The 18,655-nt window shown below is 38.0% G+C and overlaps 1 protein-coding gene across 1 annotated transcript in view; it reads right to left on the reverse strand.

Moving 5' to 3' along the window:
- Positions 1-12,375: 12,375 nt before the first annotated feature.
- Positions 12,376-18,655, reverse strand: part of ZFC3H1 (zinc finger C3H1-type containing) — a 54,462-nt gene continuing 48,182 nt past the window's right edge. The window contains 8 exon segments of the mRNA XM_017867509.1: positions 12,376-13,253; positions 13,383-13,445; positions 13,746-13,785; positions 14,454-14,555; positions 16,315-16,415; positions 17,503-17,668; positions 17,802-17,906; positions 18,172-18,282. Coding sequence (XP_017722998.1) covers positions 13,116-13,253; positions 13,383-13,445; positions 13,746-13,785; positions 14,454-14,555; positions 16,315-16,415; positions 17,503-17,668; positions 17,802-17,906; positions 18,172-18,282 — 826 coding nt within the window. The 3' untranslated portion in view covers positions 12,376-13,115.

Genomic DNA, 18,655 nt, shown 5'->3' on the forward strand with positions numbered 1-18,655 from the left:
GGCCCTCAGCAGACACCAACTCTGCCAGCTCATAGATCTTGGAATTCCCAACCTCCAGAACTGTGAGAAATAAATGTTGTTTATAAGTCACCTAGTTTATGGTATTTTTGGTGTAGCATCTTGAATGAACTAAGACACCAATTAACTGTAAAAATAAAAAAACAGTAATATATGTCATGGAGATATATTAATTATGCGAAAGGTTGTATTTTCTTTTTTTTTTTTTTTTTAGGAGACGGAGTCTCGCTCTGTCGCCCAAGCTGGAGTGCAGTGGCCGGATCTCAGCTCACTGCAAGCTCCGCCTCCCGGGTTCACGCCATTCTCCTGCCTCAGCCTCCCGAGTAGCTGGGACTACAGGCGCCCGCCACCTCGCCCGGCTAGTTTTTTGTATTTTTTTTTTAGGAGAGACGGGGTTTCACCATGTTAGCCAGGATGGTCTCGATCTCCTGACCCCGTGATCCGCCCGTCTCGGCCTCCCAAAGTGCTGGGATTACAGGCTTGAGCCACCGCGCCCGGCACGAAAGGTTGTATTTTCATTGGAGGAATACGCTGTTCCTGTATACGATACTTATCTAACTTATCAAATTTTAAATCTCCATTTAATAGTAAGAAAATGATCTTGCTTGATATTCTGGTTAAAACTTGCTAACCACTGAGAGGTTTATTGGAAGCAACAACAAGAAGGTGACCCACAAAAAAGAAAAAGAAATACTTGTACTTTTTACCCAAGCCTTTTGTCCTAACAAGAGCAGAATTGGCCCTCTGGGGTACAGAGAGGCCTTTGATCTAAAGTGGACCAAATGTCATTGCTTCAGATTAGCATAATTTTATTTGCCATCATAACTTTATTTCCCAATGGCAAAATAAGAATTCCTGGTATGCTGTTTTGCTACAATAATTAGATAAATATTGTGTAGCTGATTTTACACTCTGCAATCTCTGGAATATTCAGAGATTTTTCTCTGAGTACCTTTGTAATAGAAGGAAATTTTAAATATTTTTAATGTATGACTGGAGCGATCTATCCCAGCCAAATTTCAGTGGAGACTGACAACTCTTCTATACAATTTATTTTTCTAATTTTAAGAGTTTATGGACCGTAGGATGTATAGTGTGTTGGGCTGGTTATGTGCATGGTTAAGTATGGAGAATTGCAGAGAGTAAAGGTGCACAGAGCTGATTAAGAAGCATCAGGATAAAGAGAAATGGATGCAAGCCTGTTGATAAAAGGAGTTATCCCATCATTTGGTTATACACATCATTCATTGCTTCTTTGGCTCTAGATTAAAAAAAACAAAAAACAAAAAACAAAAAAAAAACAAGTTTTGACATGGGAAAGTCAGTATGCCTAGTAGATACGACCTGTTTCAAAGAGTTAGTCTGACCACTCTCCAGCAAAACATCCTTCCCCAATGTTGATACAATTATGAATTAAAGAACTGATGAGACTACTCTGCATTAAACTTTTTTGAAATGTAAAGGCAGTCTCAACCAAATAGGTGTTCTTTGTTTTCATACTCCCCTATTTCCCCCATCCAAGCAAGATTAAAATTCATTTCTGATTGGATCAGCCGCCCTAGAAGTAATGTGAATATGGGTGTGAGATCTGCAAGTCACTCATTGTTTCACTCCCTCCTCTCCATAGAGACTAAAGAGGCTCCCAGCTGTGTAAGCTGCACCTGGAGCTATTGATGAGTCTGGTTGCACAAAGCAAAGTGTTTTTCCCATCACTGTAGTAGCCAGGCTCCAAGACAACCTCCCAGTGATCTTCACTCACTGGTGTTCACACCATTGTGTAATCCCCTCCCATATTGTATTAGGTAGGTTTGGTCTGTGTGACTAACAGCATATGGCAGAAGTGATAGTATGTTGATATGGTTAGGTTTTGTGTCCCCACCCAAATCTCATCTTGAATCGTAATTCCCATAATTCCATGTCAAGGAGGAGACCAGGTAGAGGTAATTGAATCATGGGGGCCATTTCCTCCATGCTGTTCTCGTGAGAGTGAGTTTTCACAAGATCTGATGTTTTTATAAGGGGCTCTTCCTCCTTTGCTCAGCACTTCTCCTTCCTGTTGCCTTGTGAAGAAGGTGCCTTGCTTCCCCTTCTCCATCTGCCATGATTGTGAGTTTCCTGATGCTTCCCCAACCATGCTGAACTGTGAGTCAATTAAACTTCTTTCCTTTATACATCACCCTGTCTCAGGCAGTTCTTTATAGCAGTGTGAAAATGGATTAATACATGTCATTTCCAGGATTAGGTTATCAGACCAAAGCTTCTGTTTTTTTCCTCTCTCAGCCCACTAAATCTGAGCAAAGCTATTTGTCCTGCCATGAAACCACTCAAGCAGCCTAGGGAGACATCTATATGGTGACAAACTGAGGCCTGCAAATAACTGTATGAGCAATCTTGGAAATAGATCCTTTAGCCCCAGTGGAACCTCAGATGACTGACTGAAGCCCCAGCCTATAGCTTGATTCAACTTCACAAGTGACCCTTAGCCAAATCACTCAGTTAAGCACAGATACTGTGACACGTTTGTTATTTTAGGTTGGTAAATTTTGGGATAGTTATGCAGCAATAGATAACTAATACTGTGGGTAAGCAAGGAGTTATAGTTCACTTAAATTTCAAGAGCACTTCCATATTTAAAACTTGGGAAGCCAGAAGTATTCCTTAGCATCAGTTTTGGAGGAAAGAGCATTTATAAGGATGAAAATTAGTAGTTAGTTTTGTGTTTCTGAAACCCGGCAGGCACACACTGCATAATGAAACAGTAAGCCTAAAGAAAACTACGCAACATGTTGCTACTGTATCACAGATATTAAAACAGATGTCCCAGTGATTTGGGACCACATTTCTTCATTCTTTTGCATTTTAAACAATGGAAATCCATGTTTTGCTCTCTAGCTTGGAGCAGTGCTCCTCAAATTTTAATGTGCATGAGATCACCTTGGGATCTTATTAAAATGCAGATTCTGTTTCAGTGGGTCTGGGTAGGGCCTGAGATTCTGCATTTCTAACAAGCTTCCAGATGACCCTGATGCTGTAGATCCAGAACTACACTGAGTGGCAAAGGCCTAGATCACTGTAGTCTTTTTAGCACATTCCCTACACCAGGGAATCTCCAACTGAAAAAGCCGTACTTTCTTTTCATCTCTTTGCAAGTGCCATCCCATCCATCAATACTAGTTTCCAAACCTTTACTAGAACTTTCTTTCGCCAAATAACAGTTCAAACTCAATTATTCCACTTTTTGTCTCTACTTGTTGTTCTTCCTCTAGTGAAAAGTTTTATCAAGCAATGAGACCCCCCCCACCACTAATAAGTTGTTTTATTCCTTTTTTTTTTTTTTTTTTTTGACAGTCTTGCTCTGTCACTCAGGCTGGACTGCAGTGGCACAATCTCGGCTCACTTCAATTTCTGCTCTCTTAAGTTCAAGCAATTATCCCACCTCAGCCTCCTGAGTACGTGGGACTACAGGCGCAAGCCGCCATGCCAGCTAATTTTTGTATTTTTAGTAGAGACAAGGTTTCACCACATTGGTCAGGCTGGTCTTGAACTCTTGATCTCAAGTGGTCCACCCACCTCAGCCTCCCAAAGTGCTGAGATTACAAGCATGAGTCACTGCACCTGCCTACCCTTTTCTTATTGTTATGAAACACTGCCCTAACCCACATTTCCAAGCCTTCTATCCTCAAATAGCTTCTACTATCACACATCTCTTATGGCTAAGCCCTTTACTAGTATGCTCTTATTTTATCCTGACAACTTCAGGTGAAATAAGCACTAGTACTAATCCCATCTTAAAAATGAAGAAATGTCGACTTAAGAATTGTTAAGTGAACTTTCTCCTGATCATACAGCCAAGTTTTCAATCCAAGGAAAATCCAAAAAGAATTTAAGCACTATGGCTGTATTTATTTCCCTGCTGAAACTTCTCAGCCCTACCCCCTACATATCTAAATATGCAATTCTCTCACTTTCATACCTCTCAACTTAGATCACAATTCATACAATTGTAAGAACTTACACCATCTTTTGTCCTGATTGTCCAATGACTTAATCAGTGATGTTACATTCTGCAGGCATACACCCACAAATGTTTAAATTTAGTGTTTTCAGAGGACAAGAACCTATACTGAGTCTTAGAAGCTCAATTTTAGTTTTAAATTTTCTTAGAGACAAAGTCTCATTATGTCACCCAGGCTAGAGTGTAGGGGCTATTTACAGATGTGATCATGGCACACTGCCTCCTTGAACTGGGCTCAAAATGATCCTCCCACCTTAGCCTCCTGAGTAGCTAGTAAAGGGCTTAGCCATAAGAGATGTGTGATAGTAGCTGGAACTATAGGTGTGAGACACTGTGCAGAGCCAGGTCAATTTTTCAAATGGGGAGAAGAGGTAGTCAATGAGAATGAAAACATTTAAATGCCTGAATAATTCAGGATTATTTCAGACACAACAAATCCTGCTATTACCAAGAATATGTCTTTCCTCAGCTCTTGGCTCTGCTTTCCTCTTGGGTCTCACTTCCAGTGGGCTCTAACAATGCTGTGTCAAGGCAACTACCCACTGTTCCAGGCTTAGATTCCCCTAACTTGGTGTAGCTTAATAACAAAAAGAAAGTGCCTCTTTCTCAATAATTCCCTCAAAGTTCTCAGGATTGCTTCTCAGTGGACCAGTTTTACTCTAGGGGATTTTTAGGTTGCAAATTAAGGGCACGCACTCGGAAGTCAACTTCCTGGGTTTGTCATTTACTATCTTTGTGACCTGGCTGAGTTAATTTCTCATGACTCAGTTTACATTTATAAAATGGAGATTACAGCAATATCTCATAGGGTTGTTGTGAAAATGTAAATAAATATTCCTTGAGCACTTACAATGGTGGAACAGACTAAAATCTCAACAAAGTGTTAGTTGTTATTAAATAACCGTTTATTAAATTTCCAGACCAGCTAGGTCTGGGAAATGTGCTTTCAGCTTCCCTATTCCAAACTCAAGATTATAGAGTAGAATTACAGAACTAGAAGAGATTTTACAGGTTCACTATTTAAAACTTTTTTAGACCTCCAAACAAGCTAGGTTGAAGCCACTAACTTCACTCTATAGTTTGTTTACTCCACTTGATGGTAGTGTGGCAGGTATTTAGTTGTTCCTCAGATACGTATTCCCTTTCATACTTGAATTTATGCGGTCCACGTAGCTACTCAAAATAAAGACTACATTTCCCAGCCTCGCTGCAGTGGCCATGTGTCTACATTCTGAACAATCGGACAAAAGCAAATGTGGCATGTTCAGCTTCTGAGTCCTCTTAAGAAAGGAGGCGGGTCTTGCTTCCCTTCATTTTTCCTTCCTGCTAAATAGAATGTGAACAAAAGAGCTGGGTGTGGAGCAACCATCTAGAATCATCAGGACCACCAGCCCACGTGGTGCTGTTGTGCAATTTAGAAAAACGCCAACCCTCCCCATAGAGCTTGGGTTCTTAATGATCCCTTTGTGTGGATTTTTAAAAGGCCACCATTCCTCCATGCTGACTCAACTAGTGCCTTAGGGTGCTTGATGAGTTGATCATGGAATTAATTTCATCCCCTGCTATTTCAGCCTTTGGCCATGTGTCCTTGCACAGGACATGACTAACACAAAGATATGTAGCACCTCTTTTGGGAAAGGAGGTCACACAGGACAAACAGGTGCCTAGGTCTCTGTTACAGTGGAGTATCATACAGTCAGCCCTGGTCCACCCTACTTAAACTTTTAAACCACTGCTATTTTCATCTGTCAATCCTAATATAGAAAGCGTCATTCACATTGAATTGTAAGCTACTACTGGCTATTTTGACTCACATCCTTTCCTCCCCACCCCCAAATTAGGTACTACGTTTATTTAGAACAGTATTAATCACCAAATGAACACTACCAATTACCCCTTGTTCTGCATTCTGTGATTTTTCTTTTCATCACTGGGCCAGAGCTTCAGCCAAATTTGGTCTAATTATGGTTTAAAAAACCCAGCAATTCTTTTCTCTTAAAAGTATGTTCCTGGAGGATTATCTTATATGCAAACTCTACGCAAGTTCTCTTGCCTGGTTAGGTCATTTTATGACTGCTGCCTACGAAATAAGTAAACTTAATTGGTCAATACTCTCATGCCCTTTTATAGGCAACTACAAAAAGTGTGGAAAGTGGCTTTGATTATTAAGATACTCTCTACACTTAAATTCTGAGTACTGAATTAAGGGGTAGTTTTTATCCCCTATTTCACCACAAAGGGAATACAGCCAACATGCTGAGAATCCTCAGAACTGAAAACAGGAGCAGACTAAATTTTGATTCCTTTTGACTTTAAAACCTAAAGACCTTGTTTTTAAAGAGATGAGGTTTCTTTATATTGCCCAGGATGGTCTCAAACTCCTAAACTTGAGATGGTCTTAACTTGGCTTCCCAAAGTCCTAGGATTACAGGCATGAGCCACCACGCCTGTCTCAAGACCATCTCTTTTTTTTTTTGAGACAGAGACTTGCTCTGTCGCCCAGGGTGAAGTGCAGTGGCCCGATCTCGGCTCACTGCAAGCTCCGCCTCCTGGGTTCATGCCATTCTCCTGCCTCAGCCTCCTGAGTAGCTGGGACTCAGGTGTCTGCCACCAAGCTGGCTTTTTTGTATTTTTAGTAGAGACGGGGTTTCACCACGTTAGCCAGGATGGTCTCGATCTCCTGACCTCGTGATCTGCCGGCCTTGGCCTCCCAAAATGCTGGGATTACAGGCGTGAGCCACCGCGTCCAGCCAAGACCATCTCTTAACTGATATTTTTATCTGTTATTTTGGTAATGCCAGGAATGAGCCACTGAATTTAGACAGCAGCTTTTTTTTTTTTTTTTTTTTTTAAGAGACATGGTCTCACTGTTTCCCAGGCTGGTCTCAAGCAATCCTCCTTTCTTGGCCTCCCGAAGTGCAGGTATTACAGGCCTGAGCCATGGTACCTGGCCTACACTACAATTTTCTGCTGTCTCTCTTACAAACAGCAACTAATTCATGCTTGAGCACTGGCAGAGTTATATGCTCTTCATCAAGTGACAGCAATGAAATTCTGTCCAGGGCTGGGCATGGTGCCTCACACCTGTAATTCCAATACTTTGGGAGGCCTAGGCAGTTAGACTGCTTGAGCTCAGGAGTTTAAAACCAGCCTACCCAATAAAGTGAAACCCTTTTCTACAAAAAAAAAAAAAAAAAAAAAAAAAAGGCCAAGTATAGTAGTGTGTGCCTGTGATCCCAGCTACTCACGAGGCTGAGGTGGCAGGATCCCTTCAGCCTAGGAGGTCGGGGCTGTAGTGAGCCATGACTGCACCATTGCACTCTAACCTGGGTAAGAGACCCTGTCTCAAAAAAAAAAAAAAAAAAAAAAAAAAGAAGAAGAAGAAGAAAAATTAGGTCCAGAGGAAGCAAACTATTATTTTGCAGCATCTCTGCTTTCAAAATTTTGGAACATGATTCCAAACTCAAAATACTTCTCTTATTTTAAGGGTAATTCCTATTATTTGATCTCAACACCCCTGAGGTAAGTACACATAATTCCCCATTTTAATGCAGAAAAGAGACAGGGGCAGTGAAATGGCCTGTCACAATTACATAGCTAGTTTATGGTAGAGCTGAATCTTAATACCCAGATCTTTTAGATACACACTTTTTCATCACTCACATTGGTTCACACTTCTCCATTTCCTGAAACTATTTCTTTGTAGCTCCATTTCAAACAGTATGAAATGTTAAATCTATCTCCTGGCAATCTCATAAATTTCACTGTATGATGTGCCAAGCTGAGTGTTTGTTTTGGCCTTGGCAGCAGATGCCCTGATTATGTCCACTAATGCAAACAGCTCACCAGTCTGTCACTCTTCCTAATTGATTCAGCTCCTTTAGACTGTTGGCTATCATTCTCTTTCATATGGCTTACTTTCGCTAGGTAAGAACTTTTGCAAGATTTAAGCTGCTTGATTGACCAAACAATATTGTAAACCTACCTTTGATTTCAGCAGACTTGATAATCAGTCTTGAGACTTTCAGATTCCCAAAAGGCAAATGTATATACTTTTTAAGAAAGGCTATGCAAATAGTTTTCATGTTTAAATTTAAAATTTTACTTAATTCATAGAAGATAGCCCTTGAAAAGTCGTATTTGTTTATAGTTTGGATAGTCTTCAAAATTTATTATATAGTCTTGTGTAAAAGTAAAATATTCATGTTACTCTATGGTAATTGAAATACAATTAACTCACATACTCTTAATGCTCTATTCACTGTTTTGTATTGTTTTGTTCTTACACTGGAGGGAAAATTCAGATCACAGCACCCACCACTTAAGAGTAGTAATGGCTTCAGATATTCTGGAACTTCTGCATTTTATCAAACTAGGAAGCACACATTCCTCTAAGTTTAAACATTTTTTTTTTGTTATTGTTGTTCCTCAACAGAATCATTTTATTCCTGGCTTTAATTAGCTTTACATTGGTTGAAAACATTTCTGGTATTGGGTCATATGGAAAAAGCAGTTTAAAGCAGTGAAGACACTTTGGGCCACTTTTTTTTTTTTTTTTTGAGATGGAGTCTCGCTCTGTCGCCCAGGTTGGAGTGCAGTGGCGCAATCTCAGCTCACTGCAAGCTCCCCCTCCCAGGTTCACGCCATTCTCCCGCCTCAGCCTCCCGAGTAGCTGGGACTACTACTCGGCCCGCCACCACGCCCAGCTAATTTAGATTTTTAGTAGAGAAGGGGTGATGGGGTTTCACCATGTTAGCCAGGATAGTCTCTACGGTCTCTATCTCCTGACCCCGTGATCCGTCGGCCTCGTGATCTGCCCGCCTCGGTCTCCCAAAGTGCTGGGATTACAGGCGTAAGCCGTGACCACCCCCGGCCCACTTTCGGTAGTTCTATATAAACAGAAAAATAACCATGACTCTTAAAACGTAATGGCTCAACACCATAGGAAAGGTTTAAAAAAAAGTAATGGAAAAACCATGTAGATTGGAATTGAAATAGTGCTCTGCAAGTTGTAGATAATAAATGTTGAAAGTAACATTTTATTCATGCATTACCCAAGAAGTTAGAGAGAGGGAAAAAAGTAAAAGCTAGTAGCAGCTGCTGCAATTACAATCAGACTTTGGAAATCAAGGCTGTTTAAACTGGGTCTTCTAATGGGATTACTCCTAGTCACTCATGCTCATGTGGGTTTTGAAGCACAGGGTGCCCCAAAGGCACTCTCTTCTGAACAGTTAGGCTGCTATGGATTTTTACACATCTGTTACCATGTTTAATAAATTTTCAGTTGTGAATGAATTTGGAAAGTTAAAGCTTTTTCAGAAAGTTTTAAAAAAATGTACAGGTTTCCAAATGTGCAGATAGAAGTGACACGATTTTGAAATTATTATTGGTCTCATCTTTTCCTCCATTTTCCCCCTTAGCTCAATGATTCACTTCCATTCAGGAAGGCTTTCCCAATTTTTAACTCAAGTTAGGATAGATACCCTTTGGAGATGCTTCCTTGGCATACGTTCCTCTTCTGTTAGAATGTAAAAGGGGATCCCTTTACTCTTCTCTGTATTGAGAATGCCTAGCACAGAGCTCAAATGGATTCTGAAATGAAAAAATGCCTGATTCTCTCCATGAGGCTTCTGAAAAACATGTTGTGGGGTCCCTCTTGTGAAGGTCACCAAATGAGAAGTGGAGACAAACTCTATATCCATCTTACCATTTGTGGAAGACAGAGGCAAGTTTCCATTATCTACCTCAAAGATGTCAGAAAAAATTGAAAAATCTTTTCACATTTATCATAATCTAAATCAGGTAGTACTGAAAAAGTAGTGAGGAAGGTTATGTGAATGATGGTGGAAGACGGGAATGAGGACAGGATGGAACAGCATGTCCTGAAGTAGCTGTTCACTGCCCCTCTCCCCGAGAGTGAAACACACAACTGAGGAACACCTGTAGAAAGGGGGCATTCTGGTGGCATATGGAATAAACTCCTCTACCCCCAAAAAAGACGAAAGAAAGAAAAGCTCTTTTCAGTTTGACTCTACCACCTACATTAAGAAGCATCACAGCTTAGAAAGATATAGTCCTAATTTTAAACAAAAAAGAAACAATATCAGAAATGTTCATCAGAAGCTTGCCTTTTCTTGACCAGCTCTTGTTCAAAATGTTCTGTATAATTACTGTTAATATGCACTGAAGGGCAATGACACACCTGCAGGCATAATCCTGAAACCTGAAAGGTCACTAAAATTGTATTTCCCCATTCTTCCCTCACATTAATGTTAACATACAGACATGAAAGCAGACTTGAGGAAATTAGGACTTATCTGTGAACACATGACAGCTTTAACCAAGAATATTGGCCCTGTTTGTATTCTAGCCACATGTTCCTATCTTTTCAACAACCTTGAAAAATAAATATTTGAACTACAATCTTCAATAAAGTCCCTCTACATTTGTTGTCAGTCTTAATCACTTTTTTCTTGTCTGCTTAGTGCCTTTAGCTCTTAGATGTTGCACCTGGAGATTCTTGCTTACTTTATGATGTAGGTTTATACACCCTTTAATTGAAAGCAAACCGCCTTAGATAATCGAGTGAAAAACAATGTTACAAGGTCCACTTTCCGTTAAAAGGCAAATAGAAATATTAGGCTGTTCTCTAAAATGAACGAAAACACACAAAAATACATCATAATCTACCACTCCATTTCCTTTATCAGAGATAAAATCCCACAGCCTAAAAGGCCTCTTTTGTTAGCATGTTTTGTCCCCAGCAGGGGTGGCAGATACAAGGGACTGCAGTTCTCAATGACTAGTCTTTTCTCTGTCCAAAAGAAAGACTTTAGTCACACAGTATGTTAAATATTTTTATATTCATGTTTCTGCAATAACCATAAAAACTTTAACCCAAATTTGCTTAATACTTTAATTATCATGTACTGAAAGCACTTCATTAAAAAAAAAAAAAAGTAAAACTGATAACGGAAGGATGACAGGAACATGTACCTCACCCTTAAGTAGTGTGTGTGATTTTTTTTTAATGTGAAGGTTAAAGTGAGTTTATAAACTGACAGGAAGAAACGATGATATGAGAATTTATCTTTAAGGCAATACCATTTGTATAAGATACCTTTAAATAGCAATATGACAATGGATCAAAGAGGAAACAGGGCCTATTCCTACAAGACTGTGCAGAACATGTGAATGGCCATCCCTAGAGTTGTTAGTGTACAGCCTCCATGGATGGACCCTGTGACTGCACGCACTGAGTGGAGTTCTACATACACCAATGCAAAGAACTCATTAAAAAAAAAAAGAGACAGAGACAAAATAGTTACTGCTGATGGAACTGTTACTGCAATAAAAGTTCAAGCTTAGCACTGTCTCCTAAAAACTACTGAGACATTTCAGTTAACATTAAAAACTGTTACACTATGGAGGCATACACTGGAAATATTTTATTAAAAACCTAACAACTGTTTTCAAAAAAATCAGAGCAGGAAAAGCTTTCAAAGTTATATAAAGTTAAATGCATACAGTGAGTAGATAGATATCTATTCCTCTGGGATTACTATCTTCCACCCACATTTTTTTGGTTTTAGGGAAAAACCAGTAAGCCTCCAGCTTTCTTTTTGATTAAATGAAAGACACTAGACAAATGGATTCCATTCCTGACCCCATCAAACAGCACTTACTAGCCAAATCGCCCTGTCTAGTAGGCACAAAATAGGGACTCAAAATATGGTTCTATTTTTAGTGAGCATTATACAAATGTAAACATGTACAAGTTTGCCTGGTATTTCATGGGGTTGCTGCTCTGCCTCTAACAGTTCAAGAGCAAGTTGTTAAGACCAGATTTGTGGTGGTGTGTGTGTGTCATTAACATTTTTCCTGCCAAGGTTAAAACAACCAAATATAAACTGAAAACAAAATAAAAAGCAAGGTCTCCTTTGCATTCAATCACACTGATATTCAACATCAGATGGCATGTCACTAGGCAAATCATTCAAACTACAGTTGGGAGGCACCTTCTAAACACTGTGAATTTGAGAACAAGGAATTTAATGGTAGTGGAAACCTCTCTGTTCACTGTCCTCACAACAGTATCCATCTTCTCATGAATTAAGAAATCATTAAATTTTTTTTTAATGGGAAAGCAGTTTCAAGATAAAAAAGTATTGCTATAAGTTATGGTAAATATCTTTATCTCCGACTTCGACCCTTTCCCACCAGTGTGAAAAGTGAATAAAGACAGCAAGAGTTTTTAGAAAGTTAACTTATATTAAAAAAGTATATAAACAATTTTAATACTACAAAGTAGTATTTCAATACAAAGCAGTTCAAATATTAACTGTTCTTTAAACTGTTAAACTTTATTATAAATTAAAATTTCTTTACAAAAAAATTGCACATAGTATTTGACCACTCTTAGGTTCTGATGCACTGGCATTTGCAATAGTTTCTTTAATCTTCAAGTTAAACAGTCTCGGCAAGGAGTCCAGAACGTAGAAAGGGCAATAAACAACCCTGATAGAGCATTCAAGTGCAACTAGCAGACTTGTGGCCATGGCAGTTACACTTTCCTTAAGATGGACTGCTATAGTTTTAAATCCTGAAATGAAGAATCTCAAAAAAATTTAAAAAGGAAAAACTAAAAGGGACTGCCTGCTTTTTTACTGTAAACACAGCCCTGGATATTAAATCCCAAACAGGAATCTCTCAGGCATCAGAGAGTGTCAAGTGAATCAGGAATAACACAAAATAAAGGAATGGGGGAGAAAATAAAAAACAAAAACAAGGCAAAATTAAAATAAATGTCAGTCACTTTGAGGAACTATACTTACGTATATGATGTTATGAGAATCTGGCAGGGCCTAGAAGCAGGCCAAACAGGAAGTTCATTTATCCAACCGAAGAGGATCATATTCATTGCTTCCGGTTTTGAGGACAGGATATTGTAGGGAACTTGATATGATCAATAATGCTTGTCTGCCTTACACAGACCTTAGCCAGGGATCAGCCTAATCTTGAAGAATCATTCAAATAATTTTGGCAATTATTATAAGGACTTAGAACTGACTGCACCCAGTGTTCAGTGATTCTTGCTTTCTGTTTTGTTACTGTTTAAATTTAAGAGCTCATTTAGGCTGACTCCAATCTCTTGGCACTTGGAAACTAGTTTTCTCAGGTTATCAGTTTTACCTCCTTCTGATGCTTCAAACAAGAGTTGCTGTAAAAGACAGGGAAGCATAGAAGTAAGACTTAGCTAGAGTTAGAGCATTACCACATCAATGGATATGGCACATGCAGAAAATTTACAGGAAAACATCGAGATAAAATAAAAGATAAAAAGCATTACATCTTTCCACAGTGATGCACAAAGAGGTAACTTCTGTAAGGCTCTCTGATATAAACGGTGGACCTGTAAGATAGACATACACACAATTCCATCAGAAAATATAATGAAAAACACCTTCATAATTCTATCTGTTTAAAGAATGGTAATTCACAGTAACATCTGAGACAAAATGGTTATGCTGAGTTTTGGAGTTTCCGAATATGTGGTGCTCTTAAAATGTTAACTACTTTTGTTTCCCCACCTGGTTCTTAGTGTGCATGAAATGCTAACTTCTGTGCTTTAATTCTTTTAAATTGAGAAGTCAACAAAAGGGAAAGAAAAACTTTTAAAAAGTGACCCATCTGAGATTCAACCACGGCTTACCTCTCTTTGTCCCTTTAGAACAATCTCAGCAGCAATGGCTCTAAGAAAAAAAAAAAGGAATACAGAAAAGGAAAAGAAAATTTATATATCTTTGAACAAAATGAACCACCACCACTGGCAGAATACTGACTGTGGGAATCTGAGTACAAAACTTCCTGAAAGTTAACAGGCTAAACTTCCAAGGAGGAAAACCTATAGTGAAAAGAAAATTCAACAATTTTATCAACTTTACAAGAAAAAAGCAGATCAGTGTTTTGAACATAAATAACGTTCACGAGAGGAAAAAAAACAAAAACAAAAACAAAACACCTCATAATTACTAGTCAAAAATACCTAGCACTAACACCTTTAAAAGAAAGAAGAAATCAGACTATAACAGGGTAGACACGCCACATTTCAAAAGAGGCGGTCTTAAAATGACTGTAGCAGATTTGTTTGATAACAGTACTGTTACTTAAATGTTCTCCTTCAAAGAAAATTAAAAGTCTATGCTTTTTGCTTTTAGAGGCAATTCTTAATGAGTACTCACTCTCATTAAACCTCAGTAAATGCTAAAAACAAATCTAAATTAAGAACAGCAATCTGTCCAGGAAAAAAAGAAAAAAAAAAACATATATATATAGATGTCATTTCAGATTTACCTGTCTGGAGCAAACCTTATAAATAAAAGCAATAGCTATAAAAACATGTACATGATTGTTGCATTACATTTTCCAGGTGGCCAGGCATGTTGGGATATTATATGTAAACATCTTGGCTTGAAGTTTCAGAATCTGAACATTGCTTTCTTCCCATTCATGTTGAAGTAACCTGTAAAGTACATTCAGGAAAATGAACAAAGCATTGCAAGTGTAGGGAACCCCAAATGTGCTCTATGAGCACAATGATTAAATCTTTTTTTTCTTTTTTTTTTTTGAGACGGAGTCTGGCTCTGTCGCCCAGGCTGGAGCGCAGTGGCCGGATCTCAGCTCACTGCAAACTCCGCCTCCCAGGTTCACACCATTCTCCTGCCTCAGCCTCCCGAGTAGCTGGGACTACAGGCGCCCGCCACCTCGCCCGGCTAGTTTTTTTGTATTTTTTAGTAGAGACGAGGTTTCACCGTGTTAGCCAGGATGATCTCGATCTCCTGACCTCGTGATCCACCCGTCTCAGCCTCCCAAAGTGCTGGGATTACAGGCTTGAGCCACCGCACCCGGCCAAGTATAAATCTTGATTAGTTCAATTCCATAAAGGCTACCCAGCAAATATTTCAGAATGTCTCTTACAAAAATTACCCTGGGACAGGAATGTGCAAACTACGAAGAGGTCAAGTCAAGATCTATGCTCATCTTACCAAACTACACTAAGGTGCATGTATTTCTATAGTACATGAAAGCATTCCCACCAAGTAAGAGTCCCTATTTCCCATCCCAATTTTTTTTTTAAACTAATGGCTTGATACTAATGCAATTTCCTGGTATTTTTCTTTCTTAGAGTATGATCAATCTTGAATATTTCTTGAACTAAAATGCATGTATAGTAACTATTAAAGTTCTCTATTCTCCTGGAAAAAAAGAACAGGGATGACCAGAGGAAATAAGTATCAAAACACAGAGGTAGGGATTTACCAACAAAATAAACAAGTAAACTACCTACATTCTAAAATGCTTATCACAATAGAAAATTATGTCAAAATATGACCACATTTTCTATTTCACATTTTATCAAAGGTGTTTCATAATTAACATTTCTGTAATGAGCTTCTACAGATTGGCAGGCTTGCTAAGAAAATTGTAAAATACTACCATTATGTTTGTCTCAACTGTAGTTTTTAAACTTTTATACTATTTTCCCCACATACATGCTAAATGAAATGTAAATCCTTTAAAACACAAGGGAACATTTTATAAATATTTTAGGCATCTTATGATCCATAAAACAATAAGATACAACTGATGCAGTGGGAATGACTGTACAAGTGGAAGCCAACGCATTAGCGTGCAGGGTATCTTTTTGAATTAAAAAGCATAATTCTTGTGGATGAAAGTGGGTTTGCTGTATCAGAGCAGAGAAAGTACAAAGAAAGGCTAAGAAATCTCGTTCTGATTGAATATATGAAATCCCTAATCAGTGCTTCAAAAATGTGGTGTGAGGGCTCAAGGTCAGGAATCTACATTTTACATGAGCATCCCAGGAGATTCTAATGTTTGCCAATATTTGAGAGCAACTGACCTATGTGAAAATATGAAAACCTCTTAAATAATATTCCCTTGCCATGGAAAACAAGCTTACTGCTTATAATGCACATACTAAGGACAGATGGTGTGTGTTTAGGAAACACAGATGAACTTTACTTGAATGGAATTACTTGCCCCCTTGTAACTTGAAGTTTTCTGAAGCGACCAGAATTTTTACACTGACTTTTGAATGAAGAGCTAAATATTGGCTTAACAACTCTGAAATTAAGTAGTATATATTCATGAGGACATAATGGAACAACAGACTATTTTTATCAAGTTTTCAAGAATAATTTTATATGAAGAGCCTATTCCATTAGGCAGAGAACCAAAAGAATGTTACTTTTTCTTACCTCAATGCAAGTCCAGAATTAGCTGGCATAATTGAACAAAACCGTTCCAAGGTTTTGGAATGCTGGGTCTTTGGAACACAGCTCAAATAAAATAAAATAACCTGTAAAGGTTGAGGGGGGCGAAAAATGAATGCAACCAAAATGTGAAATCCAATTACCTATGTGTTTTAACACGAAAACCAAAATGGTCTTTAAGATATGGATGTATAAATTATAGTAATGTATGATGTTGTAAGTTACAGTTCCTACCATTAATTTTATTAGTGACTTTCCAAATATGAATTAGGAAATATGGTCTAGTGATGAGAACCATGGGCAGAACACTGACAAGAAGCCAGGAGTCCGGGTTTTCATTCCTGAGTCTACCTTTACTTGCTGTATAGCTCGGCAAGTCATAGGGCTAATAATACCTGCCACATCTTGCTCATAGAATGCCCGTGTGTAAATGACTTAATGTCCATAAAGTGGTTTGAGATCCTGGGATAAAGAATGGCATAGAAGTACAAGCATAGTAATTGGTTATCCTGATTAGCAACAAAACCACCCCACCAAAAATAAATAAATAAAACATATATATGTTTTAGTCTACAATGAGCTTTAGCAAGGAGCTTTTAGCCTATAATGCGCTGAATAAAAGTAGTGCCTGAAAAAAAATTTTTTAAAAGGTAATCACAAAACTATCTTTAGATTCTACTTTTAGAATTATATGCAGCACCTAATTTTAAACTTCCTTATGCCTTACGTATAGCTATATTTGCTTGACAAAATATTTACAAAAAGAGCAGCTACAACACATAAGCCCATTCTTACTTATTTTGAAGTTACTAAATTTTTCATTCAGTAGAATTTTCAACTACTCAAGCAAAACATTACAGGTATTACAATAGAATCTTTGATTTGATGTGTTTTTTCATTAATACGCATTACACCTTAATATCCCTTCTATTTTGCTTCAAATGTTAAATTTTCATAACTATAACATAATAATTAATGCACATTTTAATTGAGCCTCAAAGGGTTCTATTGCTAGACTCTAAATAGATAAGAAACATGGTCAAGAATAATAGTGAATGTTAAGAAAGTAGTCCTAGAAAAAGCTCTCTTGATATAAAACAGGAGTTTTGCTATCATTTTTAAAGTCTCTTTGTTTTATACAAACATCTAAAGAAAAAAGTTTTGAGTTCTTACCCTATTATGAAATTCATAGTTGGACCAGTAATCAGCACTGCTATAAGGAATGGGGTATCGGGCAGGGACTGTAACCAAACATCTATTCACTAAATCAGTAAAAAATTTGAATTCTTGAACTTTGTTTCTGGATCCAGCAGCTCTATTATTCGCAAAGACAAGATAACTGCCAAAAGAAAAATATTGTAATTTAGAATAACTAAGCCAGTAGTTCTCTCACCAAGAAAGCTGGTCACCCCTTTCCCAACCATACCCCTTTATCCCCAAATCCCATTCTTATCAAGAAAAATTAAACTTACTCCATCCATATCTTCTGTACTATATCACACCTCATGGCCACCCCTAATGCTGCCTCATATGCCTCCACTGTCTCTTTAATACTTGATTGAAGAGGATGACAAAGGCTGTTTAAAAAATGAAGGAAAACATGTCTATCATTCAATTCTATCGGGTGAAGGAATGACAAAGGATTTTAAACATTACAGATGTTATTACAATAGAATCCTTCTTTTGACCTTTCTTCTCTAGTATAATGTAAACCTTAGCATCTCTTCAATTGTGCTTCAATGACTTTAACATCAAGTTAATTATAACAAACACAGTGTAATTCAATAATAAACAGCAAATGCAGGCCTAGTATGCAATATCTCTCCACAGTGGATGTCTCACCAGTATATCAGCCACAAATAAGGAACTTGGTGGTTAAACATATCATCATCAAAATTCCCTTTACATAAACGAGATGGAATGTCAATTGGTCCTGGAATATTTAAAAGATACCTGAAAAAAAACCAAGTATTGTTTTAAATTATGCCTATACACACATGAATTATACACATATTTTTTAAAATCATTAGTTTCACTTAAATTTCATTTAAATGTTTTTTAGAAAGCAACGAGACTTTCTTTTCATATGCATACCATACCTCTTTGGTCACATCTCTAGGTTTACACGTTATTCACAATGTATTTTTTGTTTGTTTGTCTTTGAGACAGAGTCTCGCTCTGTCGCCCAGGCTGGAGTGCAGTGGCACAATCTTGGCTCATTGCAGCCTCCACTTCCCAGGTTCAAGTGATTCTCATGTTTTAGCTTCCTGAGTAGCTGGGACTACAGGCATGCACCACAGCTAATTTTTGTATTTGTAATAGAGAC

The sequence above is a fragment of the Rhinopithecus bieti genome, unplaced genomic scaffold (genome assembly GCF_001698545.2).
Source record: "Rhinopithecus bieti isolate Rb0 unplaced genomic scaffold, ASM169854v2 scaffold_3874, whole genome shotgun sequence".
Classification (NCBI taxonomy): domain Eukaryota; kingdom Metazoa; phylum Chordata; class Mammalia; order Primates; family Cercopithecidae; genus Rhinopithecus; species Rhinopithecus bieti.